This window comes from Pimephales promelas, chromosome 13 (genome assembly GCF_988280905.1).
Source record: "Pimephales promelas chromosome 13, fPimPro1.hap1.1, whole genome shotgun sequence".
In the NCBI taxonomy this organism is placed as follows: Eukaryota; Metazoa; Chordata; class Actinopteri; order Cypriniformes; family Leuciscidae; genus Pimephales; species Pimephales promelas.
Genome location: NC_142781.1, coordinates 25,701,235 through 25,727,122, shown reverse-complemented (window position 1 = coordinate 25,727,122; position 25,888 = coordinate 25,701,235). Strand labels below are relative to the sequence as shown.

Genomic DNA, 25,888 nt, shown 5'->3' with positions numbered 1-25,888 from the left:
AAACGTAAACCCTGGGGCCTGGGTTAACCTTATTTGCATATCAGTTAGCTCAATGATATTAATTGAATGAGTACGCTTTCGAATGGTAAGTTAGGCCTACATGGCCTACATGTTTTGATAACTACAGGGCCGTTTGTGAAAATACTGTTCAAAGTAAATTCACTTTGGTTGGTTGTATTAAGTTTTATGAAGCATAAATAATAATTTAAAAAAAATGATTCTCTCTTCATCACTCCAGTTAACATTGAACATTTTTACTGTTTCCCTCAGATAAAAAGCCAAAACAGAGCGAAGGTTTCTGCAACCATATGCAGTGTTTGGATATTTATTGAGGTAAGCTGCCATTTACACACCATTCATATTGATACTACTGTATTTGACAAAAGGTAAAAAAAAAAAAAAAAAAATCGTGCGTTCGCATCTCTACAACAAATGTGAAACGACGCTAACCCATGCCATTATCAGATACATTGTTTGGCAGCTCACAATTGCTTAAAAAAGCAAAGTTTTGAAGATTCACTCATCCGTATTATCTTTAAAACGAGTTGAAAGACAATAGGAATTCAGCTGTTGTGTCTTTTTTAGAAGCCTATTATATTCAGAGCAATTGACACAAAAGTAAGGCGTGATGTGTTTGTGATGTAATAACCGTGTAGGCAGCGGATGTTCATACTTTGAATTACAGATCGCCTTCAGTCACATACATAAAGGCATTCCTTATGACGTTCCTCAACAAGAGAAACAGCAAAGCATCACCACCAGGTCCAAATAAACAACCTTCATTTTATCTACAAGTTTATGTCTGTAAAGAGCATAAAAGTTGGATTACAGTTAAAATAACATTGCATGTTATATTCTACTTTTAGTTAGAGTAACATTTTTACTTGTACTTACAAAAGCAGTTTAATATTTATGATACATATTTTGTGTTTTTACATAACATTACATATGTTTTGAACCTTATCAGTAGGATTTTTATGTGATCTTGAAAGATGACATAAGTTGTAAGAACATATGTGCATCTGCTGAAGTATTCAGATGCTTTTCTAATATATAAGAGGGTAAAAGAAGAACGTTCAGCTGAAAACAGATCCTCTTATAAATGTAGGTCATAATGCCCCTAGCTTTTGCAAAGGTCTCAAAACATAAGTTTCTACTAATACGATATGTCATTGAAATGCATTATAAGGACAATAACTCATTGTTCACACATTTAAAGTATACACATCAAACACACACCATCAGAAGATGTTTAATTAAGTGTAAACATTGCATACAAATTCTTTGTAGTAAAACATACAACTCTTTTAACGTAAGTATTAATGGTTATATATGAATAAATAGTGAATTAATACTTAGTCAGTGTGAGTCTACACGTACAAACTACCAATAACCTGTTCAATAAATCTAATAAGCTAAAACACATGAGCATCCATCAGGGTATAATGTTAACAAATGTTCAAATATATAGTAAAATAATAGTTAAAATCTATAGTAAGACATCAGAGCGACAATTTACATTCAGTCATCTGAAACGGCCCGTGGTCATTCACTGATGAAGCAGGTATAGTGGAGCAAATATTATACAGTCAGTGTTTTTTATGCTACCTGCATGACCTACTGGAATTGACTACATAGTTGTGGTGTATAAAAAGAATTTATAACATCATCCTGATATTGATTTGTCGGTTTGAGGATTAACTAACACTTCCTCTCCTCTCCCGTTCACTTACTAATAGACAATAGTGGTTAAGGGTAAAAGGAAATGACTCAGTTAGAAATAAAAACTATCTCTGCATTTAAAGGGAAACTTAAAATAACAAGATAGGGTTAAAAAAAACAAAACACCTGTTTAACAGACTCGCACAAGATTGTGGGAGGGTGGGATTTCCATGGTTTCATGTTTTGTTTTGTAACTTAGGATATTCCTTTTATTTATTTTTTGAGGCACTCCCTTAGTTCATGAAGATAAATCAGGATCTTGTTTTAGCAGTTGCCATTAAACCAAACACAAACACGCCAAATGCCCAAAGGTGCTTTCAGTAACATTCTTGGGATTAATACACTTATTATAATATCCAGAAGATAATTTTGCAATAAAGGGATTGTTCAACCAAAAATGAGAAATCGGTCATCATTTACTTATGTCTTTCCAAACATGTATTAATTTCTTCTTTGTCTATATAATTTCCTCTGTCTATTTTTTTTTTTTTTTTTGGGGGGGGGACACCTTTTTAAGTCTTCAAGAAGTAAACCTCTAAGCACTTTAAACTTGATTTGTTTACATTTACTCTGGCACTTCACACCACACTCTCTGGAATTGCTACATCCGCACAACTTAATGACAACAATTGCATTGTAAATGCTGTTTTCATGGTGTCAGTCACAAGTTCTCCCTCCAAACCCTCCCACCAAACCAGACCATCTAGTTTCACAGTTTGTTGAGCTATTTTTCAGTTTAAAAAAAAATGTTTCCATGATGAGATGTGTGACATCTGTAAACTTCCTGTGGCGTGAATGCCATAATAGACCGCCTCCTTATTGGTATGCTTGTCCTTTGGACTCCATCTTCAGGAGTTTTTTATTTTGTATTTCACTGAGAGAAAGGGAGACAGAGCAGCGAGATGGAATCTCCTTCCTATACAAGATACTGTCCTTTATGCCTTCTTTGATGACCTAGATAAAGTATGAAAGATTATTTAAAACGTGAATTGCTTAAATAAGCCTAAACATGAAAAGGCACATTGACGTTCAGAACCTGATTCAAAGAAGCCTGCACAAGAATATAAATAAGCATGAATCTGAGCTGAACTGACCTCTATGTTGTTAAGCGTGTTAAATTCCATAAGATCATGCAGCTGAGTGAAAGCTTGATTGGAATACTGGAAGTTGAATGTGGAGTAGGGCGTCTCGGGGTCATCGAAGATGTCAAAGTCTGCAAATTCTCTCTCTTTGTCTGTTTCACGTGGAACACCTTCAAAACAAACCACACTTTTGTTGAAAACATCTTGATCTTTTTTCTTTTTAACTAATTTGAGTGATCTGAAATGACCAAGTCCCCAGTCTGTTATTATGATTTTCAATGTTAAAAAAAAACAAAATCTTTGTCTTCCAAAGCATATAAACAGATTGAATACACATACATATAGAAACACACCCACTTCATGCATTATATAAAATGGGATGTAAATCAGCTAGTTCATAAAAACGTCCAAACACAGACCTTCCTACACAAACAAATGTGCGAATCACAGGACAGTGTAAACAGATAAGACGCAACTGGAAAGATCAGTTTTTTTTAGAAAGGAGATCCCTAATCTTGACAGGAAATCTCTTTTTTATGTAAACAGACACTTACACAAACAAATCAACACACACCTGGGGCTTTAAATGTCCTGAATTCAATATTGACCAGGACGAAATGGATGACAGTTGGGCAGTTCCTTTCTCCTTTTTTGGGCTTAAACACATAACATTCCTTCAGCCCTTCCCGGTCAAACACCTTCGGGTCGATCTTGGGGAACGGAAGTTTGTTCATTCGTGCCCATTTCTCAGCTAGCTGAAGTTCCTACAAAGGACCAATCATTTACAAAACCTACATGGCATACATCTTGTCTGTGCACATATGATCATGATTTTACATGATATTCTGATTAAATGATCTATAAAATAAATCCCATTTATCAATACTGTGACATGGTTCTTTACACTAAAAAAATGTATGCATAGATAATCTTTGTTTTTTTATAATTTATCAGTCTAAATAAAACTGACAGCCCTAGTACTAACCTTAAATGGAGGACTTGAGTCACTCGGTCGGGCAGAAAAATCAAAGGAGATGATAAGGTCAACACCTCTCTGAGGCCTTAGAATTAGAGGATAAGGGAGGTTAAAGGTCAAGCCACTGTCCACCACATGGATCTTCTTGCTCTTTACGTCTAATGGCTCGTAGATACAGTCAAACTCGCATGGGTCTGAAATATTCAAAATCAGAAAAAAACAATAAGGCAACACTTCATATTAAAGGGTTAGTTCACCCAAAAATTTAAATTCTGTCATTATTTACTCACCCTCATGTCATTCTAAACCCCTGAGACTTTTGTTCATCTTCGGAACACAAATGGTCTTTTCGATTAAATCTTGAAAGTGGTAGTTGCGTAGGCTGTCATTGGTGGGACAGAAAGCACTCAAATTTCATTAAAAATATATCTTCATGTGTTCCGAAGATGAACGAAAGTCTTTTCCTAACCCTTTAATTCAGTAAACTTAAATGCCCATAACAAACATGAACTCTAACCTGTGACCGCATCAGTTTCATCCTCTGTGGGACTGACGGACTCAGTGAAAGACGAAAATGGCACGTCATTGTTTAGGTTTAAGCCCAGCATGAAGTTGTGTACTTTTCCCGCTCTGCCTTCTCGTGTATTAAAAAAGTCACTGAAGAGAGCGCTAACCATGCGCTGCATCCAGCTGGCCTGATACTCGTCCTCTGTACGTGTAAGACAAAAAAAATTACATAATATTTATGCATTTGTATTGATATTCTAATAAGGATTTATCTCATTGAGTAATTTTTTTTTTCTAAAACCTAATGTCTTTGCTCAACATGGCATCATGACTTTTGCGTAAACATACACGCCACTTTCAAGTCAAGTGGTGTGTTATCTATACGCATTTTGAGCTACCCACGTATATGTCTACGCCGTTCAATGTCCTAGTGATTCCGCGTGTATGTACACGCTGTTAAATGTCCGAGCAAAACGAAGCAAAATGTAGATCTACATCTGGGGAGTGATATTTTTTTTTCCTAGGATGGAAGGGGAAGACTCATAAATGGTATTAACCCCAGTGACGGGTAGGTTTAGGGACGGGGTTGGGGTAGGTCATATATTTATACAATAATGTAACGTTAAGTCAACGGCGTTCATAAACACGCTGAAAAGCGATTATGTGAGTTGATAGCACGCCAAAAATGGAAAAATCGAATTGGTGTGTCATACATACAGCATTTCATGAGATCAGTCTGCTTTGCTGTTAAACAAAAGGTTGTAATTTTAATCAGGGTTTTCACAATGGTATACATTAATTATATTTTCCAGATAATATTTTGCACATAATTATATTCTTTATTTTTCCTCGGTACAAATTTGGCCTTTATACATGCAAATACATAGCTGTCTTTATAATTTGAGAAGGAGGTCCCCTGCAGGGACATTTGGAATCCGTGGCATCAAAATGTTTGAAAACCTATTCTAACTAAGATACTTACTGTGTAAGGACTAAAATCTCACCTTTATTTGAGTCTTCATCATTATCTAGACTGTCCTCTCCCACGATGTGTTCCGGTTTGATCTGTTCTGTAGAGTAAAAGTAAAAACAAGCGTAAAGCCACAGTGCAAACCACCTCCAACTGATGTCTGACTAAGATCATCACAATCTCTCAGGTCATCTAAGAATATAGTGTGTGTGAGCCAGGATGTTTGCATCTGCACAACTGTAATCACACTTTGGTGTAGCTGCCTGATAACCATCACAGTTTTATGAATCTACCATCAGACATGCAAATACTTAAGGCACCATCATTCTGCAACATTTTCTTCCTCTATCGCTATTATAATACAACATGAATATTATTAATACATGTAGACGGAACACACATGGGACAGATGAAAAAAAGAGTTTTGCTGCTAAAAATAGTAAAAGAGCGATATGAAACTGGTCTTGGATCCTTAACAAAGCTGGTGATCGTACCTAGTTCTTCCTCCATGGTGCTGCCCTTCGTCGCGTCATTCAATCCCAGAATTCTGTTGAACAGGATGGAAAAGGCACTGCCCCACACACCTGTGCAACATATACAAAGTAACACACTATTTCCCATCTACAAGTGGACGATGCTAAATACAGGTGTAAAAGGTGTCTAAAACGTTTTTAGCTTGTCCACTTTTGACCACTTTCAGAGGTAGTCGAAAATGCATTCGACCAGATTGATTTCTTGGTGCAAACGCTCATGTGGTAGAATGTATTCAAACAGAAGACCCCCTAATCTATGCCTAATGACCTAATGCGTAAACATTATTGGTATAAGGATGAAAAACGTACCAAGCACAATGTTCTCTCACCATTCCTGATTTCTAACACAAATTCACAGCATTCGGTGTGGTCTTACGGCTTTCAGAGCAAAAACTTTAAGGGTTAGTTCACCCAAAAATGAAAATTAAGTCATTAATTACTCGCCCCCATGCTGTACCAACCCTGTAAGACCTTCGTTCGTCTTCGGAACACAAATGAAGATATTTTTGATTAAATTTGAGAGGTGGATCACTGCTACATAGGCTCCTAAGGGATTGAAACTTGATGGCCCAGAAAGTCATTGAAGAAAATGTTTAAATATTCCATGTGACTACAGTGGGTCAACTATAAGTTTATCAAGCGACGAGAATACTTTTTGTGCGGAAATAAAACAAAAATAATGACTTTGTTCGACTATTCCTTTACTTCCTTCTGGGCCTGAGATGAGAGTTCAAGAGATTTCCACGACGCATGCGCGAGAATTGCGTTCTTATTCTACTACTTCTTGTGCATGCGTCGTGGAAATCTCTTGAACTCTCATCTCAGGCCCAGAAGGAAGTAAAGGAATAGTCGAAAAAAGTCATTATTTTTGTTTTATTTCCGTTATTTTTATTTTATTGTTTTATTTGTTTTTTTCAATGACTTTCTGGGCCGTCAAGTTTCAATCCCTTAGGAGCCCATGTGGCAGTGATCCAGCTCTCAAATTTAATAAAAAATATCTTCATTTGTGCTCCAAAAATGAACGAAGGTCTTACGGGGTTGGTACAGCACGGGGGTGAGTAATTAATTACTTAATTTTCTTTAAGCTACTCCTCGCCGTATGTTTTTTTTTTTTTGCCTCATTCATGTGTGAATAGCGTGAGCTTATTTTGAGAAAAAAAAAATGTATATCTTAAAAAAAATATATACATTTACCCGCCCATAGACCCTCCCATCGAAGAAATCAAGTGTAAACCGGAATGTCTCTCCCTCGTCTACTTGTGATTCGATCGACCAAAGCGCATCTTAAAACCAGGTGTAAACAGGACTTTAATGCTGTATATTTGATCACGTTTTACCTCAAAATCAAAAGTATTAAAAATAATGTATAAATCCAGTACAACCAATGATTATGATTATAAAAAAAATAATAATGGTCCTAAAAAGAGGCTTCATATTCTTCTTATCATAATTTCTTATTAATATTAGGATGAAATATATAATCCAGACATTTAATCATTCGTTTAATCTTTGTCTTTATTTTGCAAGGATGCAAAATTGTAAAATGTAAGAAATTTAAAAAAAATGTCATTGTATAGACAATGTGAAGCCTGAAACAGTAGATTACAAATACTTTTGCTGATCTTCACGTCACTGTTTTAAACACAAAGAGTAAATCTGCAGTGAAACTCTTGCGATACACCCTTCGAAGAATGCTTCTTTACAGTCACAGCGACTATGTGAATTTTGAGTTTGCACCACTGAATTACAACACTTGTCTCGCATTACAATACAGCAAGGATGGGATAATTGCAAATGACTGAACCAACACCCTTAAATCAGGTGACATTTGACTCTGACAGTGAAGATTCCAACTATGTGGTGACACTATTTCCTTAAAAACACATATTTTTCTCTCTCTCTCTTATGATGGTTCTCTGCTTACTAGAGAAATTCAGAAAAAGAGCCCATACCCATTAGGAAGTGAAGAGGGTTCTCTTTGTGCTTCTTGATCACATTTCCTCTGAAGAACTTGCTTCCAAAAAGGTCAGGGGTCATGAAGGTTCCATATTTAGCCATTCCGATCTCATATGGACTGAACTCCACCCAGTCTGTCAATTAAAACACGCCAGTCAAAACACAACCATAACCTCAATAGAAATGTATTCACATTCAACAGAAGTCTGTGAAACATGCCCATTACAACAAATAAACAGTAACAAGAACAGGATGTCGAATTATAATTTTGGACAACAGACCAAAACTAGTTTAAAAATAAACACAATGACAAAGAGCATATTTTAAATCGTATCTGGGAATGTGCGAAAGCAATGTTTCAGATTTCAGTTTCCTTGGCAGTGTTGATTACATCAACTTGTGTCACTTGACGAAGGCAGATGCATGAATCAACTAAACAAAATGCTCAGAATACAAAAGCTATTTTGGAAAGCCTGCAGAAAATCAACTGACGTTTTTTAGACAAAAAATGATTAATCAAAATCTGAGGTATTGACAGTCACCACAGTTTTAGTCTATTGTAGAAGTAGGAGTGGTTCGGATGTCTTTCTGTTGCATAGGACTATTTTGGAAACTCAATGAAACGTGACGTGTGGGTGATTCCCTTGAGTGGCACTGCGTCTAAATGGTTGCTTTCATTCAGCCGCAGTTAAACTTTACAAACCGTACTGATGACAAAAACGTGACTGAATTTAGAGGAATTTATTTAAAAGATATTATACTCTATTAAAATAGCTATGTGCATTAAAATGCAGCTCACCTGAGATGTAAATATTTTCTTGCGCAAGATAGTCATAGTACAGTCTTGAACTAATCTTCTGACGTAATTGAGTTCTCCCCAGGCAATTTAAAAGGTCAGACTACTATAAATGGGATCCCCCTTCATTCATTCAGTGAATACTCTAACAACAATGTAGCTGATAATGATCTTTTTTGTATTTCCAAGGTGTAGTATTACCTTACACAATTCGTTGGAATTTCTGAAGACAAAAACACCTATCCTTGATATTGTAATCATAGAAACTGTAGAAATTTGTTATACTAATAATATGGTTTATAATGAAACATTTTGCATTAAGAAAGACTAAAAATAAAAACAAAAAATAAATAAATTGCCCTTTTACCTGCAAACTTGAGCTCAGAGACATCTGGTTTTACATGCAGGCAGCTGAACAAGGGCAGAGGAGCCTGAGCTTCATTTATCTTTTCCTGCAATTCACTCAACTTGGTGTCCATCCTCTGTTGAGAGAGCAGAAAGAGAAGCCTTTGTATTGCCAGTTGTGCGTTGTATATTTCCTAATAAGTAAAGGAAAAAGCAAAGGAAACTCCAAAGATCAGATACTCACAGCGGGAATGAGCGTCTCGCCTATTAACATCCCAAAAATATCTGTGAAGGTAACAGGCTGCCCAGAGCTCTTCTTGCTCCACAAGGCATGTACGTATTTAGTGATGTGTTTGGGAAGGAGTAGTCGGAGAGGGTTACTGTTCACGCGGTTCATCAGCTCCTGGTTGATCTGCTCTGGGCCCTTAGTGGGGAACTCTGGGTGGGAGTACAAAGTGGACATGTACCTGTGAGAGACAGAAAAGCAAATGTAGGTTTGCACTGGGATTTATTTGAGAAGGAATTAAAAGATGAACATGTCCTTATACCAGGTGGATCCGGAGAGTCCAGCAACATATGTGACGCAGTCCAGAACTTCAGACTCATACAAAGCCTTCATAACCCCAGAGAACCCGACCATTGCTCTGAAACCTCCCCCTGAGCCCAGCACAGCAATCACTGGAACCTGCATGCAACAAAAAAAACCCTAATATTAGCAGCACCGCAGTATGCTAGTGAAATACTACTAGCAATAAGCTAGAATTTTACCTTTTCATTGTTTTTTCAGCCAAAAAGATTTACTGTACAATTACTGCAAAGTGTAAAGAATAATGGGATTGTCTCGAATTTGGATTTCAGTAATTTACAGCGTTTATGTCATTGTGGAGTTATTGAAAATGCAAGATGAGAACTAGTTTAAAGTTGATTTAAAGGGATACTCCACTTTTTTTGGAAATAGGCATTTACCACTCTCCCAAAGTTAAACAGATGGGTTTTACCATTTTCGAATGTATTCAGCTGATTTTTTTGATATTTAGAAAAATATCAGTAACCAGACATTTTCTGGTCTCATTGACTTCCATAGTATATGTGTGGTTACTGATATTCTTCTAAATATCACAAAATCAGCTAAATACATTAAAAAACGTTAAAACCCAACTGTTTAACTCTGGGAGAGTGGTAAAATGAGCCTATTTCAAAAAAAAATCTAAAAAAAAAAAGTATCCCTTTAAAAGTTTGAAGTTTGATTCCCTTTTTTGCATGCTCTTGCAAAACATTTAACGTCCAAATGAAATTGAATATTTTCTAAATACATGCTATTAATCCGATTGTGAACGATTCATCCATGCGTGATTCATGCATGTCGGTGAAAGTGACCAGACTTCTCTCTGGTGATGTACGCCGGACTTTTCCAATCATTTTGTCAGCTTAAAGGGTTAGTTCACCCAAAAATGTAATTTTCTGTCATTAATTACTCGCCCTCATGTCGTTCCAAACACGCAAGACCTTTGTTCATCTTCGGAACACAAATTAAGATGTTTTTAATGAAATCCGAGAGCTTTCTAACCCCGCATTTAGACTGTAACGTTCTTACCACTTTCAGAAAGGTAGTAAAGACAATGTTAAAACAGTCCATGTGACTGCAGTGGTTCAACTTTTTTGCGAATGCGTGTGATGTTGACGCAGGATCCGGCCAATACTGAGCTGACGTTCTGACGTAGAAAAACGCTGCTTCTGTGTTTACAACGTGAACAGCATCAGATACTGACACAGAACAGAAGAAATTGATGAATAAGGTCGTTATTTTTGTGTGTTTTTTTTGCGCACGACCCACCTGTAGTCACATGGACTATTTTAACAATGTCTTTACTACCTTTCTCGGATGTAATCAAATATCTTAATTTGGTCTTACATGTATGGAACGACGAGGGTGAGTAATTAATGACAGAAATAAAAATTTGGCTGAACTAACGCTTTAAACCTCTTCGCTTTCTTACAATCAATTGCAAACTCGCAATTGATGGACATAATTCAGAAAATCCGCCCTACACTTTTCTTTTTGTTAATCCGCTTCACTCAGACGTACATGACAATATAGAAGAGAAGATCTGTTGCTACTTCTGTTACATCTCAACTTTTTCAGAACAAGGAAAGCACACCAGGTAACATTGGCAAAGATAAATGACACCAAACCGAAAGGTGTACAGGTTGACACCAAATAAATTTTGATTGTTTTTGCCTGGCTAAAAGTCAAGTAAGAGAAGTTGAAGCTTTCAGAAAATCATAATTGTGCTAGACAGTGAGTGTGAACGCAGCATCTTACTTTAAGTTTGCGCTGCAGATCCTTAGTCATAAGGCTAGCATTTCTAACAGCATTGTAACTGTATTGTAACCAGATCGATTTACGTGCAGAAAAGCAGTTCAGCTTTTGTAATTTCCTGCCTGTGGTTCGTTTTTAGGCTTATGAAATCCAAAAGTAATACACCAGTCCTGTAAGTTCGCAAGTCTTGGCTAACACTTCCTCTTCATATTTGGACTATGTCCATTTTCAGCCTGAGCCAGGGCTGAACTGGAACTGGCAACGTCAGAAAAACACGCCAAAGAAAACAAACTTGATAATCAAGACATACAGAGAATGAAACACAAAAACACTGTCAGTCTTCATTTTTAGTGCTCAATTTTATTAGTTTTAATGGTTGAATATTGAAACATTTGGTTATGTCTGCTTAATGTGGCCAAATATCTTATCTGGAGGGAAATGACTGCTAAAGTTATGTGGAAATCTGAGCTGTTTGGGGGAGATCTGCGTCAGCAGCTCGACTCAGTCTATTTTCTTTTCTTTCTATGTCATGTATGTCTTGGCTTTCTGTACTTCATTAGGTGTCTCCATCTTCATTACAGTAAGCTGACATCTGCATCAAACACACACTGTACTTTTTCTGCAACTGCACAACCAGTGGAGAAAGTGTCACCGAGGCTAGCTGTGCGAGTAAACCTCACTTCCCTGGCCTAAAGAGGCACACTAGTGATAGACACAAGAACGTTTTTGTTATTGTGGAAATGCCGGTTTGAATCTCGGCGCGAGTAGGACTGGAGGGGTTACAAAAGCAGTTGAGTAATACGTGATACCTCATGAGGAGAGGAAGGGAGGGAGGAAGGTTTCTCCATGTGTAGCAATTTCTTGATGCCCAGCATGACTCTATCACGCCGATGTTGTCTGTAGAGCTTTTCTTTAGGACACAGATCCAGGTTAAACCGCAGGTCCATCGTGCAGCTGAGAACAGTTCAAAAGAAAGTCATATTTATGGCGGTTCAACTATAAATGGTCTTACTATACACAACAGAAGCCAGTTTTGTTCATTGTGATACGTACCACTCCTCCAAGGAAAGCTCTAAGTACACATTGGTCATCTGTGAAAAACATTAATACCACAGGTCAGATCAAGGAAGGAAGAAGGCAAAAAAATATTTTTTTTTGACATCAGCAGAAAAGGAAAGTCATTTCAGAGAAAGTAAATTTTGTTTTAAGATTTAAGATTACAAAGACAAAAGTTTGTTTTTTTCTTTAGAGCAACATGCACCACTAAATTGTTTACAAACCGTCGATTTTAATGAAAAAGTGGATGCACTGATTTCGAAATTCTTGCTGATAATAAGCTAATTATTAGTTTCACGTTATGGTTAATAACTGAAATATGGTTGACATTTATACAAATGAAAAATAAATATATAATTTACAAAATGAAATATTACATATCATTTTAAATTTGTATAATAAGAATGTAAACATTAAAAAAATAAATGTATAGAAATTAATAGTATGATTGTATGCAAATTCAGGCATCGCATTAAAATGTACAATATAAAAGTACATTCAATCAGTTTTTCTTTTCAAATCTTTCAAAATATAAGCAACTCATGTGTCATGTGCTCTTACAGGGAAAGTGCTCCTTAAGTAGATGTATAACTTACTTTTCCAATAAGAAATGACTCCAGCACTGTTTGTCCAACTTTGAGTTTAGAGATGTCATAAGAGGCCGTACCCAGCTTTTCATCAACGACATAGTTAGCATCCATTAATGTCAGCTGGAAACAAGAGACAGAAACCATATCATTGACTGTTCTGTATACACTACTAAGTAAGAACATCGAGTTCCAAAAGCCTGATCAGCATAAAACATTCGAAGGAATGTTCAACATACTACACTTAGTATTAGTAGTTAGAAAGTAGTTGGAAATAGCAAGACCTTACTAAAGTAACCTGAACTGTGAGTGCACTGCAATCAGGAAGTGTGTAATTTATTCAGTGTTAATAAAAAGTTTGTTTGGTACATAAAAAGTGAGTTTGGTTTGACGGCGCGCTGTCAAGAGAGGGGCGTGATCAGTGTGTACACGAGCATAATTGACACTGCCGAGACACTCCTCCTGGCTCTGATTGGTTGTTTCTGACCGGGAGCGATGTATTTCTGCAAATGGCAATAGGACCACTGGGAGGAGCCAGAGGAGCTTGATTTTTTTTTTCACGGATTATCTGTCTCATAGTCTACTGTCAGGACATAATGAGAGTTTTAACAAATATGTGAAAAAAAATATGTGTTTACAAAAGTTACCTACAGCAGCTTTAAGACTGTGGTGTTTAAGAAGAGCTGACTAAGTTTAGATCAGAAGCGGAAGTTCATTTTCAGCTTCTCTTTACTTACGTTTAGCTCGTTGTCTTGGTTGGGGTCGAGGATGAATTCAAAAGTCTCATTCCACTCTGGATTGATGTCGTTATCTATATGACGTGTTTTCTTCCTGCTCTCAGGGGCAGTGGGGATGAACAGCTCCACATATGGGTCAGGGGTATCCACTACAAGCATGTTTAGTGTTAGGAGCGTTCTCTGAAGTGCTCAAATCAGGTCTCATTCCTTTAAGTTTTGTAACTGAAGGAGGCAATGCATGATGCTGTGTAATGTACAAAATCACTGTTCTGTAAGTACCTTAACTTTTCATTTTAAAAGTATTATATATACTCACACAGGTCTCCGAGAGCTCCTTTGGTGACATTTTCAGCCCGCAACACTTTCACTTGGAATTTGTGTGAAATTTGCTGTTCAACCTAAGAAATAATAAACACGTAATCTTTAAAATCAATACAATTGTCATTGAGCTAATTAAAACTAAGTGAATTCACTTTGTAGTCTTGAAATGTAGTCTTGATACAGGAAAAAAGGAAAGTGCTGATTAATGCGAGGACTGTCAGGTTGGTGCGATACACCAACACATACATATTTTGAGGCAGTAAGCCAGAAGCATGCAAATATATATCTTAATATATTCACCAGAATTTATGTGGAGGCTGATGTACTTGTATAGCTTAAAGCATTTGATTTCTCTGTTTCTGTTTATTCAATGCCACAGAATATGTCCAATTTTGCTCATTACTCATGAAACAATCTATATATTCAAAGAGAGCCTGTACAAAATATGATCATTGGACAACCAGAGACGTTCCATGACATCCCTGATGTAAACTTTGAAAGCCAGACTCCACTGATTTAGGCTTTTACTGCTATTCTTAGGCATAAATCTAAGATTTTTGTTCTACTTACAAAGATGTGATGATCTGTGAGAGACATGGTGGCTTCACGGCCGAATTAGACTAAACAGGCTGGATATCCTAAGACCTCTTCAAAGAACTTTGCTTCCAGAGAAATCTTCTAGCAATGCTACTGGACATCTAATGCACTGAAAAAAAAAAGAAGTAATATCTATAAATAAAAATAAAATCAAAAATCAACTCTTCAATGACATGGGGTACATTATAGTGAAATTACTGACACTCTAATCTTAAAATTTTTATTTTATTGTTTTCCCTTGACTTCTGAATGTTTTTTATAGTTTCATTATATGTTTCCTTTTTTGGATGAGAGAGAATTAATTTACATCAAAAAAAAAAATTGATTCTTCATCATCTGAATGGGGACTAAACTCAAATGTATGAAGAGATTACATGTGACGGAAAGATAATGTTAAGGTTATGCTCACTGTCTAATAACATGAATATAACATCACTCACCTACATTATCATAATATAACTATCCTGACTAGACACATGGTTAGGATGATGTTACAAGTTCTAAAAAAAGTTAACGAAAATACATTTAAATTTAACCTTCAGACAAGAAAAATGCTAAAATGTACGAGGCAAATACAAGGCATTGTGGTACAGTTTAAAGTACTATGTAAAATGAATAACAACAACTAAAATATCAAAATTGACATCTATGTATAGGGCCTAATAAATAAAATAATACAATAGCCTACAGGGAGAAAAGGTATTCAGTTATATACATTTGAAAAGCTTTAAAATTTGGATTGTTTTTAGAAGCTTTTTGTTGTGTGATCTCATGTTTGAAAGTCTTTTAAAGTATATTGTGAGATCAGTATTACAAAAGGTAATATATGAGGGTTTCTTTTTGAGTTATCTTATTGCATTCCTTACCTTGCACTTAGATGAGCACTTCCGGTGTAACATGGAATTTGGTGCATGCATGCGTGTGTATGAAAGAAAAAGGAAGGAATATAAAGGCAGGCTGAAAAGAGATGGAAATCATCATACTAGAAACGGGAAGTGTGCAACCAGTCAACCGAGATAGTGTCTGTGGTGAGGGTATAAATTGTGCAAGTGAGTTTCATAGTCTGAACTGCTTTTTTAAGTTGCAATGACTTTGACATTAATTACAGCAAAAAAATCAACAGTATATGTTCTTTAAGTCCAGCATTATATTTTTTTTGTATGATGGAGTGAATATTATTGCACAATCCAACATAGCTAAAATTGCATAACGGAGAATGTCGGGTTCTCTGATCAGCTAAACTAGCCCATCCATAAACAATGACGCAAAAAAAAAAAATGAAAAGACAAATTACAAATTGTTACTCAAACAGTCAAACTGGCCCTTGGCACCTTGAGTGCACAGAATGCTTAATGCTCATCAGCGCGTGTCATTATCACGCTGGGCAGAGCACGTTCACCTCACTGATGAATGGACATGATCACGTAGACATGAAGGCAAATTAAATCAATGTAACACTGCCTCAAAACTCATTAACATTAACAAACATTATATTATATTGTAGCCTACCGTGATCGATTAACTTAAGCATATGTTGGCAAAAAGTGATGCTGCTTCTAAATCTGTTGTTCCCTAAAAAACGTAAAACCTCAAACACGTTACACTATGCTCTCGTGCATTGTGACGTGCAGTATAATCTCGCTATTAGTAGGCTAATTTACAAGTTAATTTAATTGCACCGTATTTTTCTCGCTTCTCAAGATTGAAGATCTGAGAGAGATTGGTTATTTGTCAACATTCGCCTATCGCCAAAATTCAGCAGTCTTTCGGGGTCCCAGATGAACGGAGTTGTGCTTTTGACATAACAACATATTCTGAACCGAATGGAAACTTCTTAAAATGCAGTCATACTTATTTAAAACTTTCCGCAGACAAGAGCCGTTTCCCTCGAACTAGCCTACGCACCGCTATTTTCACGTCATTTCAAATGAACAACAAGCACATTTACAGTTTACCTGCAGTAAACACTAACTGACCGAGTAATTAACATTTAATCTCACCCTGGGCTGGAGTGTTGCCTACAACAATTTTCCAGAAATCCAGAAAATCAGTCGTTTTCCTTCAATGCAGAGAGTGCGCTTGAGTCAGACTATGATTTTAAAAAAAGAGAGGAGGAGGAACTAGCTTCCTAATGATAAAATCATATCTTCGTCAGTCTCTTCTCTCGTCCCACTCTGTGCGAATTGCATTCATTCTGCTGCCAAAATACCAGATACTTGATCATAACATACTACAGAAATAAAACAATATAGAATGGGCTTTAAATAATAAAAAACATAGTCCGAACATCATTTTAAAGAATGAAAAAGTTACAAAGGCAAATGTATTTATTTCTTTTTATTTGTTTGTTTATTTATTTATTTATTTATTTTTTGAAGGGGGTGCACTCACTTTTAAATAAGAAAGAGTGAAGAGTGATACTAGAGGTATCAGAAGAAAACAGGTTTCTCAGGGTTTCCCTAGCTAGCGTACATGATGAGATGTTTCATTTCTTCCACAAGATGGCAGTTCTTTGTGTTCATGTTGGTTTCATTCATTTTTAAGGTATATTTATAAAACATTTGTTGCAATTATAGTTAGGCTAATGCATTAACGATGATTATTTTATACTAATTTAATAGTAAAATGTTTTCAATAAATAATAATAAAAGCATGCTTAATGTCCGGAGGTTACAGCATCGCCCCACAAAAATATATTCAAAGGAAATATATATTTTTTATGTACTTTTCAACAACTTGAAATATATGATTAGCCTATTATTAGCTTAGGCAGGCTACAATCTATTAAAACCGTTTTGGTGTGCTTGCTTTCTATAAGTGACAAATTACATTAGAAAAACATAAATAGCCTAAATTATAAGGTTTATTATCGTATCTCCGAGAGCGTTCGGGATATTAGTTTATGACATCCAATAATCAGCAGGTTGGCTATACATGATGTCATTCTCAGTATTGCAAGCGATGACGAGTCGTGCTCGTTGCGTCACATTTGACTCCACATATAACTTCACCTCTCGCAAGATAATTCATTCTCTGATCTGAACAGGCGAGGAAAGACCCAAGACATATACCAATACACGCCACTGGAATGAATAGTTTGATATTATTTATTATTTTGCACCTGGGGTTCATGGTTTGCCAAGGAGGTAAGACATTTCTTAATTCATTTTTATTGTAATTCTATTCATCAATTATTTTAATGATTTACTTATGTGCCATAAGTCAAGCCGGCTAAAATAATCTTGTTTTTGGCGATGCAGCCAACCCCTGTTGCTCTCAGCCATGTCAGAATCGCGGTGTCTGTACTGAAATGAGCTCCGACTCGTATGAATGTGACTGTACACGCACTGGATTTTATGGTCAAAACTGCACAACACGTAAGTGAAAACTACTTCTGTAGGCTGAATAAGCTTCCTGTTCTCAATCAATACCAAACTAACTTTTTTTTTTTTTACTTTGGTTTCGTTTTTACAGCCGAGTTTCTCACATGGGTTAAAGTTAATCTGAAGCCTTCTCCCAACACGGTGCATTACATTCTCACACACTTCAAAAGCTTGTGGAATATTGTCAACAAAGTGTCGTTTTTGAGAAATGGCATAATGCGATACGTGCTGACATGTAAGTTGAAACTTTTCATGCCTGAAATAGTCTTTTTAATAAAACCTTTCAATTTGATATAATTGAAATACTTTAAATTACAACTTATTTATTTAGTTGTATACATTATTTTTTATTTATAATATTTAATGAATAATAATTTATTTATAATTAAAACTTTGAACATTTTATTTCCTCCTGGTCCAGCACGAGCCCATTTAATTGACAGCCCCCCTACATTCAATGCTGACTATGGTTACAAAAGCTGGGAAGCCTATTCCAATCTCTCCTACTACACTCGTACGCTGCCTCCTGTCGCGAATGATTGCCCAACACCAATGGGAGTTGCAGGTGAGTCTCTTTCTCCTCAGACCTGTTTTCTGGCATTTTTAGCTTCACAGTTAGACAGGAAGTCTGCATGTCTTTTGGTGTGTGGATGAGAAAAAGCACATATGGATATTTCTGTCCATCAATTAAAGTCCACTTTTAGGCTGGTGTATAACACTCAAAAATGAAGATGTAAATATACAGTGGAGGTCTTTTACTTATTTGTTGTTCTGTCTTTTTCAGGCAAAAAAGAGCTGCCAGATGTGAAGCTGCTGGCTGAGAAACTGCTACTCAGGAGGAAGTTCATCCCAGATCCTCAACGCACCAGTCTTATGTTCGCTTTCTTTGCCCAACATTTTACACATCAGTTTTTTAAAACTGACATGAAGAAAGGTCCAGCTTTCACAAGAGCCCTGAATCATGGGGTGTGTATCTTGTACATACTGTATAACCTTTTCAAGTGGCCCTAATTAATGGTCATCTCACATTCACTTTGGTATCTGACTGACTTTGACTTTGTGTCTTTAGGTTGACTTGGGTCACATATATGGACAGGAGCTTGAACGTCAGCACAAGCTGAGACTTTTCAAGGACGGAAAACTGAGATATAAGGTAAGGAATGTTTCCACCCCGGAATTACCTAAAATAACCTCCTCTAGGTCACTGAAGTCGCCACACCCTCCCTCCCCATTAGGCAATTTTGACATTTCTCCTGTCTTGTTACTTAATATCGCAAGCCTGGTCATCTGAAAATTTGACTATATTCGTGGTCATTGTTTTACGCAGATTCTGGATGGTGAGGTTTACCCTCCGACAGTCAGTGAGGTTCAAGTAGACATGCACTACCCTCCTCATATACCCGAGTCCCGACGTTTTGCCGTGGGTCACGAGGCCTTTGGACTGGTTCCTGGACTCATGATGTATGCCACCATCTGGCTACGTGAACACAACCGAGTGTGTGATGTACTAAAGCAGGAGCATCCAGACTGGGATGACGAGAGGCTGTTTCAGACCGCACGGCTCATCCTTATTGGTAAGTGTCCTGTAGAGAAGGACATTTAGATTGAATTGGTTAATGGATTTACCTCACAAGATGGTTCAATGGTTTTAACGTTTGTTCTGTATTCTGACTTTACAGGTGAGACGATCAAAATTGTGATTGAAGATTATGTCCAGCACCTTAGTGGATACAACTTTAAGCTCAAATTTGATCCTGAACTTCTCTTCAACGAGCGTTTCCAGTACCAGAACAGGATCTCCTCTGAGTTCAACACCCTTTACCACTGGCACCCCCTTATGCCTGATGAATTTCACATCCAGGACGAAGTCTACAATTACAAGCAGTTTCTCTTTAACACATCTATACTGACAGACCATGGCGTCAACAGCTTGGTTGAGTCCTTCACCAATCAGATGGCTGGAAGGGTAAGACAAGAAAAATACGTTTAGTTTACCATATTTTGGAGAAGTCCATACCACTGGTGGTGAGGATTTGGTGAATCTTAAATCTTCTCTGTTACTCCAGGTGGCTGGAGGGCGTAATGTTCCACCGGCTGTGTTAAAGGTGGCCATAAAGTCAATTGAAGATAGCAGGCAAATGCGCTACCAATCTATCAATGCCTACAGGAAACGATTCAACATGAAGCCATTCAAATCCTTCGAAGACATGACCGGTGAGAGTTAATATATTTATATTTATTAGGTCTGAAAATAGATGTTTTCTAATGCTATTTTGCCTTCAGCAGTTTTTAAGTCTTTACAACAAAATGATAAATATAAATACAATATTTATTACATTATTTAGTGTGCACACACACACACACACACATTTTCATATTAACTTGCCTAAGCTCTGCTGTATTTTATAAGCATACCCTGCATTATATTGTAAAATCAGTGGTATTTCAGTCGACAATTTGAGTTGACTGAACTTGTTTCATGTTTTAGGAGAAAAGGAAATGGCTGCTGAACTTGAAGAGATGTACGGAGACATAGATGCTGTGGAGCTTTATACTGGTCTGCTGGTTGAGAAACCCAGGCTCAATGCCATCTTTGGAGAGACCATGGTGGAGATGGGTGCCCCCTACTCCCTCAAAGGACTTATGGGAAATCCCATTTGTTCCCCTGAGTACTGGAAACCAAGCACATTTGGTGGCAAAGTGGGTTTTGAGATTATCAACACTGCCTCTCTGCAGAATTTGGTTTGCAATAATGTCAAAGGGCCCTGCCCTATGGCGTCCTTCTATGTGCCTAATGTAAAAGATTCGGTACCAACCACTATTAATGCAAGTACTTCCCACTCAGATCAAAACGTAAACCCAACAGTTTTACTAAAAGAACGGACGTCTGAGCTCTGACGGATGTTTTCTGTAAGAACATTTAATAATGAATTATTTATTTATTTATAGGATATTTATTGTATTTATTGTCATGAAAACACTATCTTTTAATTCCTATTTTTTGTATTTTTGATGAATAGTTTTGTACAAATCCGATGTTCTATTTTTATGTATTTATTAAATATTATGTACATTGTATGTATTGTAAAAAATGTTTACATTAGACCTCAGATTTCGGCACCGCTATAATGCTGATCAGCTTATTTTACTTGAATCTCATTTCTAGTTGTTTACAATGTTTAAATGGTTTAACTTGTGTTGTTTATTGACTGTCTGCCATTTTTCTTCCTTTGCTTCTCTCAATCTCCATAATGAAACATCTCACGATCTCAGAATACTAACTAAACAAAAAAACTTTCTTTCTAACAAAATGTCTCGCACTGTTTTTTTACTTTTTAAACATTTGTTTAATCTAAAAAAAGTATTGATATTTTCTTGTTTGATACTTGAAATTTGACTATGAATTAATAAATCACAATACATTAATATGTTACCTTGTGTTCTGTGAATTCTTAAAAATGAATTTCCGTCAAAAGATTTGTATAAAAATTTGCAACAAGATAATCATTTTATACAACCCTGGGTGGTAGTGTGAAAATATATAAAATAAAAATATGCACACAGCAAATTCCAAGGCAACAAATTTAGTTTTTATGATGGCAGATATCATTATTGTTAGTCAACAGTCTATGCTGAAGGCACATCTATGACATTGTCATGGATGAAAATAATTGCAAAGCACCACTGCATTCTGGATAATTTGCTGGTTTAAATACATCACAGTAAGTCCAAGAGTTGTTCAGCATGCTCAGATAGGAAGGGTCTGACTTTCACAATGTTAGAACACAAATCTGCATGAACGTTCTGTGTGATGTGGTCAATAAAGATTATCGTTCAAAAGACACTGATTCTATTATTGGTGATGAGCCTCGTTGAGGGAGATCTGATTTATGGAAATTTGAACAATTACAATAGGGTTTCAGCGCTACGCGCTAGATTAATTTATGGTCTTTTTTTATGACGGACATAAATAGTGGATTATTTTAAGAGATTTTACTTTACAAAGTCCCAAGCTTTAGTATGCAGTGCGCACCCCCTCCAGCTCTCTTCACATTGTTTCCACAGCTGTAAATACGCTCACCTAAAGGATTATTTGGAACACCTGTTCAATTTCTCATTAATGCGATTATCTGATCAACCAATCACATGGTAGTTGCTTCAATGCATTTAGGGGTGTGGTCCTGGTCAAGACAATCTCCTGAACTGAATGTCAGAATGGGAAAGAAATGTGATTTAAGCAATTTTGAGTGTGGCATGGTTGTTGAGATGGGCCAGTATTTTACAATCTGCTCAGTTACTGGGATTTTCACGCACAACCATTTCTAGGGTTTACAAAGAATGGTGTGAAAAGGGAAAAATATCCAGTATGCGGCAGTCCTGTGGGTGAAAATGCCTTGTTGACGTTAGAGGTCAGAGGAGAATGGGCTGATTCAAGCTGATAGAAGAGCAACTTTGACTGAAATAACCACTCGTTACAACCGAGGTATGCAGCAAAGCATTTGTGAAGCCACAACACGCACAACCTTGAGGCGGATGGGCTACAACAGCAGAAGACCCCACCGGGTACCACTCATCTCCACTACAAATAGGAAAAAGAGGCTACAATTTGCAAGAGCTCACCAAAATTGGACAGTTGAAGACTGGAAAAATGTTGCCTGGTCTGATGAGTCTCGATTTCTGTTGAGACATTCAGATGGTAGAGTCAGAATTTGGCGTAAACAGAATGAGAACATGGATGCATCATGCCTTGTTACCACTGTGCAGGCTGGTGATGGTGGTGTAATGGTGCGAGGGATGTTTTCTTGGCACACTTTAGGGCCCTTAGTGCCAATTGGGCATCGTTTAAATGCCACGGCCAACCTGAGAATTTTTTCTGACCATGTCCATCCCTTTATGGCCACCATGTACCCATCCTCTGATGGTTACTTCCAGCAGGATAATGCACCATGTCACAAAGCTCGAATCATTTCAAATTGGCTTCTTGAACATGACAATGAGTTGACTGTACTAAAATGGCCCCACAGTCACCAGACCTCAACCCAATAGAGCATCTTTGGGATGTGGTGGAATGGGAGCTTCGTGCCCTGGATGTGCATCCCACAAATCTCCATCAACTGCAAGATGCAATCCTGTCAATATGGGCCAACATTTCTAAAGAATGCTTTCAGCTCCTTGTTGAATCAATGCCAAGTAGAATTAAGGCAGTTCTGAAAGCGACAAGGGGGTCAAACACAGTATTAGTACGGTGTTCCTAATAATCCTTTAGGTGAGTGTACGTCAGTTCTCACAAAACTGAACCACTGATCACATCAAAGTGAAGAGAAGCATCATGATGAGTAAAGCTTTTGACAAGAAGCATCCGATTAGGCCCCATAATTGTGCAAGTGATTAGGACTTTGCATTTGTGTTGCTGGTCATCTCTGATTTTCCAAAGCTATACTGTAGGAGCTCCATCTTGCTCACTTCTGTGGGCAGACTAAAGGACAAGCTCCCATTCTCTGTGATAAATTGGCATAAAATTGGCGCCGCGGGCCAGAAGGGAAGATTGTGGAGCGCATGTTTCCATTGCCTCAGCATAGACTGTCTCCTCAGCGATTGATAGTGTACGCAGGTTTTTTTTTCATTGGCCAGGGGACATGCCACCGAGAAAAGCCTGTGTGGCTGTGAGGCTCGAGAGGAGATACGTGCCATTTGACAAGTGATGAAAATGAGGGGCAGTTGGATCCGGTCCCTGGTCACTTCCCAGTGTGAGAATTTGGCAGAGAGAACTAGAATCAGGAAGAAGCACTTTTCAAGATTCATTTTAACAAGAAATACAATGAACTTTTTTAACTAAAAAAATGGTGTAGAAATCATTTTTAGAAATTGCTAGTAAATGTAACCATGAGCTGAAATAGTATTTTCCTGTATAACATGCTACAATGATTTGTTTTAACATACTTCAGGGATCATTGTTGTATCTTTTGTTGTTGTTACAAAATCATTTTTACAGTGTATGAACTAAAAAAAAAAAATCGACAACTGACATGAGTCACATTACATGTAGTAGTTCACCAAATTTTTAAATATGTCATGATTTACTTTAACTTTACATCTTTAGAAGACAAACAAAGATATTTTGATTTTATTTGTTGTTGTCTGTAGCCTACATTAAAAGTCAATGGGATCAAAATTAACACTCACATTCATTGCATAGACCAAAAAAACAAACAAACGAAAATAGACGACATGAGAGTAATTATATATTATAACAGAAATTTCATTTTTGGGTGAACTACCCTCTATTATTAAAACCTCAACACTGTAGCACACACACACACTATAAAGGAATTTGAATATAGATGAACATATCTGGAGAAAGCTATAAACCTGTCAACACTTGTCAATCAATCTGACACAAATGAGGTAATGCTTATAAAAATGCTTTTAGTTGAGTCCTGGAGCAAGATGACAGAGTGTTAACTCATCATTACTGAAACTACAGTGTGCCACACTGTCTGTGGTTCTCAATGTAATGCTGTAAACATTCTCAGACCATAAAAGGAGAGTCGAATATAACATCTTCAGTATGTGCCACTCGCCTCATTCATTGGATGAGATGCATTGCGTGTCTTTGGTTGTTTTGAATTTGTAATATCTTTGTTTAGAAATGAAGAGGACAGTGAAGAAGGACCCTTCCTGTATGCCTGTGTGTTTATAGGAGAGTGTGCCTGTGTCTGCACATGCATATCTCACATATTCAAAATGATTCCACTTTCCTTGAAGGAAGCAGCAAGAAGGCAATCTGAGCCACACAAAGCCTATCTGCGCCTTACAGATGAATCCCTCTTATCTTGAAAGATGAATGATATATTCGTTATAAAATGACTGTATGCTTATTTTGAGCAAGAGACATGTTTATACTTTGCAAATGCTGCATGTCGGAATACAAAAGTTGCCGGTTTGCTTTAAACCTCCAAGCACTAAAAAAGTTAAGTTAAGCAACAGGAAGTCGGCATTCATATAAGTAACAGACATCTCTTCATCAATCTTAGAAACAGATACAGGCATGTAATTCTATACTTTCTCCTTTGAACTTACAGAAAAACACAACCTTGTTTAAAATGATATAAAAGTTTCAACCTGCCTCTGAGATTCTCAGAATTTATCTCTCAACAAAATTCCAGACTTCATTCTCTGTGTGGTCTCCTTAACTGAAGATAATAAACATAAAAACAGATTAAACCAGGAACTTTGCCAAAAATGCACTTGACCTAATAATAAAAAGTTTAGTATGCTATGTACAGTGGCATGTTCTACAAAGAACACACTAAACAATAAACAAATAAAATACATTAATCCATGCAATGGCATAATACCACATTCTTATGCATTTTATCTGCATTTATGCCATTTTTTCTGTGTTTTTCATTAAAAATGTAATTCTCTCAGTGAATCTGAAAATCTTGGCCTTGCATACTGTGTATACATAAACTGCCACATGAAGAATTGATTCTCGCAAGTCTCATAACTTAACATGAGGTGGCAGGTTTGAATGCAAAAATCATCATTGAATATTAAATGTCTATGTTCCTCACTCAAAGCTATATTGTATGACTTTAAATAAAAGACCTGGCACAATAAATTACAGTTTATAGTCAGTGCTATTTGAAGCATGTTTCAGATTGATGTTCTGAGACAGAAACTATGAGGATATTGTAGTCAGAAAGGGAAAAACCAAAAACATGAAGGAGTTAAAGGTTATTTGGTATGATGTCTTCCTTAATTCATAAATAAATAAATACATTTCCAGGCATGTTGTGATAGACCATTGCAAGACATTCTGGTCATAAAACCTATAACATTGTAACTGACATCCACATGCATCAGCATCATGACCCTACCACTAATGGACCTCTCCATTCAAAATTTCCAGCTACGTCAAGTGGTCAGTGTTTCATTCTAGACCAGACTTTGCACAACACCTGCAGAGAAACCAGAATGTCTCAATATCCACTTTA

General features: G+C 36.8%; 2 protein-coding genes across 7 annotated transcripts; one reads left to right on the top strand and one right to left on the bottom strand.

The window, feature by feature from the left end:
- Positions 1-1,233: 1,233 nt before the first annotated feature.
- Positions 1,234-16,655, bottom strand: pla2g4ab (phospholipase A2, group IVAb (cytosolic, calcium-dependent)). 6 transcript variants are annotated; one of them, XM_039692300.2, is made up of 19 exons: positions 16,506-16,650; positions 15,372-15,462; positions 14,479-14,614; positions 13,904-13,985; positions 13,588-13,736; positions 12,860-12,973; positions 12,261-12,298; positions 12,017-12,161; positions 9,436-9,572; positions 9,132-9,354; positions 8,910-9,024; positions 7,743-7,880; positions 5,752-5,841; positions 5,292-5,357; positions 4,298-4,489; positions 3,790-3,974; positions 3,379-3,568; positions 2,817-2,974; positions 1,234-2,676 (listed from the first exon to the last, which is right to left on the bottom strand). In XM_039692300.2, exons 3-19 carry the CDS (start codon positions 14,503-14,505, stop codon positions 2,539-2,541), a joined length of 2,187 nt encoding a protein of 728 aa, XP_039548234.1. In that variant the 5' UTR covers positions 14,506-14,614; positions 15,372-15,462; positions 16,506-16,650; the 3' UTR covers positions 1,234-2,538. The 6 variants fall into 6 exon arrangements, with proteins under 6 accessions (XP_039548234.1, XP_039548235.1, XP_039548236.1 ...); XM_039692301.2 differs by having other exon boundaries at positions 15,372-15,389; positions 16,506-16,644; XM_039692302.2 differs by lacking the exon at positions 15,372-15,462 and having other exon boundaries at positions 16,506-16,655.
- Positions 16,656-17,491: 836 nt separating this feature from the next.
- ptgs2b (prostaglandin-endoperoxide synthase 2b) lies at positions 17,492-21,321 on the top strand. Its single transcript, XM_039692304.2, has 10 exons — positions 17,492-17,651; positions 17,766-17,882; positions 17,980-18,123; positions 18,310-18,453; positions 18,673-18,854; positions 18,958-19,041; positions 19,216-19,462; positions 19,568-19,854; positions 19,955-20,102; positions 20,377-21,321. Exons 1-10 carry the CDS (start codon positions 17,594-17,596, stop codon positions 20,784-20,786), a joined length of 1,821 nt encoding a protein of 606 aa, XP_039548238.1. The 5' UTR covers positions 17,492-17,593; the 3' UTR covers positions 20,787-21,321.
- Positions 21,322-25,888: the final 4,567 nt, after the last annotated feature.

What these genes read in the sequence shown, in the direction of transcription:
- pla2g4ab (XM_039692302.2), bottom strand. Translation starts at nt 14,505, where the DNA reads ATGTCTCTCACAGATCATCACATCTTT. An exon ending in AGGAGCTCTCGGAGACCTGT is followed by an intron (nt 13,737 to 13,903) that starts GTGAGTATATAT and finishes ACATGCTTGTAG; the next exon opens with TGGATACCCCTGACCCATAT. An exon ending in TCCCTTCCTCTCCTCATGAG is followed by an intron (nt 9,573 to 12,016) that starts GTATCACGTATT and finishes TGTTGCATGCAG; the next exon opens with GTTCCAGTGATTGCTGTGCT.
- ptgs2b (XM_039692304.2), top strand. Translation starts at nt 17,594, where the DNA reads ATGAATAGTTTGATATTATTTATTATTTTGCACCTGGGGTTCATGGTT. An exon ending in CCAATCAGATGGCTGGAAGG is followed by an intron (nt 19,855 to 19,954) that starts GTAAGACAAGAA and finishes CTGTTACTCCAG; the next exon opens with GTGGCTGGAGGGCGTAATGT. An exon ending in ATCCTTCGAAGACATGACCG is followed by an intron (nt 20,103 to 20,376) that starts GTGAGAGTTAAT and finishes TTCATGTTTTAG; the next exon opens with GAGAAAAGGAAATGGCTGCT.